This window comes from Danio rerio, chromosome 23 (assembly GCF_049306965.1).
Source record: "Danio rerio strain Tuebingen ecotype United States chromosome 23, GRCz12tu, whole genome shotgun sequence".
NCBI classification, from domain to species: Eukaryota; Metazoa; Chordata; class Actinopteri; order Cypriniformes; family Danionidae; genus Danio; species Danio rerio.
The window spans coordinates 725,001-727,116 of record NC_133198.1 but is presented as its reverse complement, the minus strand read 5'-3'; the positions used below and the strand labels follow the sequence as shown (position 1 = coordinate 727,116).

Below are 2,116 nucleotides of genomic sequence, written 5' to 3'. Positions count from 1 at the left end.
GAGCTTGATTAGCTTGTTCAGGTGTGTTTGATTAGGGTTGGAGCTAAACTTTTCAGGACACAGGCCCTTCAGGACCGAGTGTGGATAGCCCTGGTCTAAATAAAATATGCTTGAGATGGATATTATTATAAATTTGACAGCATGTCAAGCTTTTTGAAAAAAAAAATTATTACTAGATGAAATCTAACACACACTAGCCTGCTTTAAAGGTGTCACGGGATGTAATTCTTATAATGAATTCTTGAATGATACAGACTTTTTTTTATTAAGACCCTCAGGAATCATCTCAACTTGTGAAAATGTCAACTAAGAAATAGAAAATACAGATATCAGCCAGGCCCAAGCATTAATTATTTATATAATTTAAACATAACCCTGCTGAAAAAATCCAGCTTAAACCAGCCTAGGCTGGTTGGCTGGTTTTAGCTGGTTGACCAGCCTGGTTTTAGAGGGGTTTTGGCCATTTCTAGGCTGGTTTACAGCCATTTCCAGCCTGATTTTAGCTGGTCATGCTGGAAAATGACCAGCTAAAACCAGCTTGACCAGCCTGGTTAAAGCTGGACATAATTGGTTTTGGCTGGGCTCCCAGCCTGGCTAGGCTGGTCAAGCTGGTTTTAGCTGGTCATCTGGAAATAGCTGGAAGTGGCCAAAACCCCTCTAAAACCAGGCTGGTCGACCAGCAAAAACCAGCCAACCATCCTAGGCTGGCTCAAGCTTATTTTTTCAGCAGGAAAGTTTCCATTTGTAAAGTGTCTGATGCATGTTCTGCATTAAACACAACCCATATCAAATGTGACATGCATCTCTTCAGTACAAGCTGACACCTTCTAACACCTTCAGTAATCACCAGATAGCACATCACACTAAACAAACTCTTTATTTCAGTTTTGAAAAAATATTTTTACAAACAGATTAAGAAAATAATTAACAAAATTGTGATTAATAGTCAGAATTCAGATTTAAAAGTTGCAACCATTAATCTGAATATATATATATATATATAGCTTGCAGTACTGCATTATCAGTATTATTATTATTACTAGTATTATACATAATATAAATGGGCGCAGCGATGTTGAAGCTGGAGTATTCATTGGTTTTCCTGTGCGAGGGGGTGTGGGGGCTTCATCTCCACATTATTATCAGCTTTAAGCTTGCGCAGAGCGTCCACAGCAAACATAGGAGTCACCTACACACAAACAGAGAAACAGCATACTTATACACGGTACTGTGATGCTGCACTGCTGCCCTCTACTGTTATATTCATAGAACTGCTGCTCGTACACAAAACAGCAACAAAAACAAAGGTAAACCAAGTAAGGCTGTGCAGTATGACAGTATATGAAGAATTGGCAAAATGAAAGTCTATAATTTGCGGAGCCGTTGATGAGCCGCTTGCTTAAGGCTGTAAGAAAGTGTTTTGATGGATTAACTTTCACTTCAGTGTGACTTCATGAACTTGTTCATCCAGTTCTCTAAAATAAAAAGCAGTCTCAAAATAATGTTTGTGAAGTTCACGTCACTCTGGGCTGTTTGTCTGGCTGTAGGTGACGGATAATAATAATACTAACGCAACAATTAATGCTCTGTTTCAGGCACAGGCTGGTTGTTTGGCTTCATATGACGCCTGTGTTTTGTCAGAAGCCACAGATGTTCATTTTAGGTTCTGATATTCTCTAATATCCTCATAGTGATGGTCAGTATTGACCTGCATTATAGGAATCAGCAAGAAGCGCAGGCCGGTTCACACCAAGCACAATAACTATAATGGTTACGATGAAGATATAATGGTAAAACTGGTTGAGAGTGTTAAAGAGTTTACAGCACAAATACAGCAATAAAGACACAGAGGATAGATATCGGCACTTTCAGGAGGATTTTTCCCAGCTGATGAACCATAAAACACTGACAGCCAATCAGAATCCAGTGAAAATTAAACCTATAGACCACACTGTGGAGAAGCACACTGATGATGTTCACCCCTCTTTTAAAGTTAGTGACTACCGTGGACACACTTGGTTATACCAGGGATCACCAAACTTGTTCCTGGAGGGCCGGTGTCCTGCAGGTTTTAGCTCCAACCCTAATCAAACACACCTGAACAAGCTAATCAAGC

General features: G+C 39.7%; 1 protein-coding gene across 3 annotated transcripts in view; it reads right to left on the bottom strand.

Moving 5' to 3' along the window:
* Positions 1-858: 858 nt before the first annotated feature.
* irf10 (interferon regulatory factor 10) overlaps positions 859-2,116 on the bottom strand; it is an 11,366-nt gene continuing 10,108 nt past the window's right edge. For all 3 annotated transcript variants that reach the window (XM_005161894.5, XM_073938226.1, NM_212879.1), the window contains 1 exon segment: positions 859-1,189. In XM_005161894.5, the coding sequence (XP_005161951.1) occupies positions 1,091-1,189 (99 nt within the window). In that variant the 3' untranslated portion in view covers positions 859-1,090.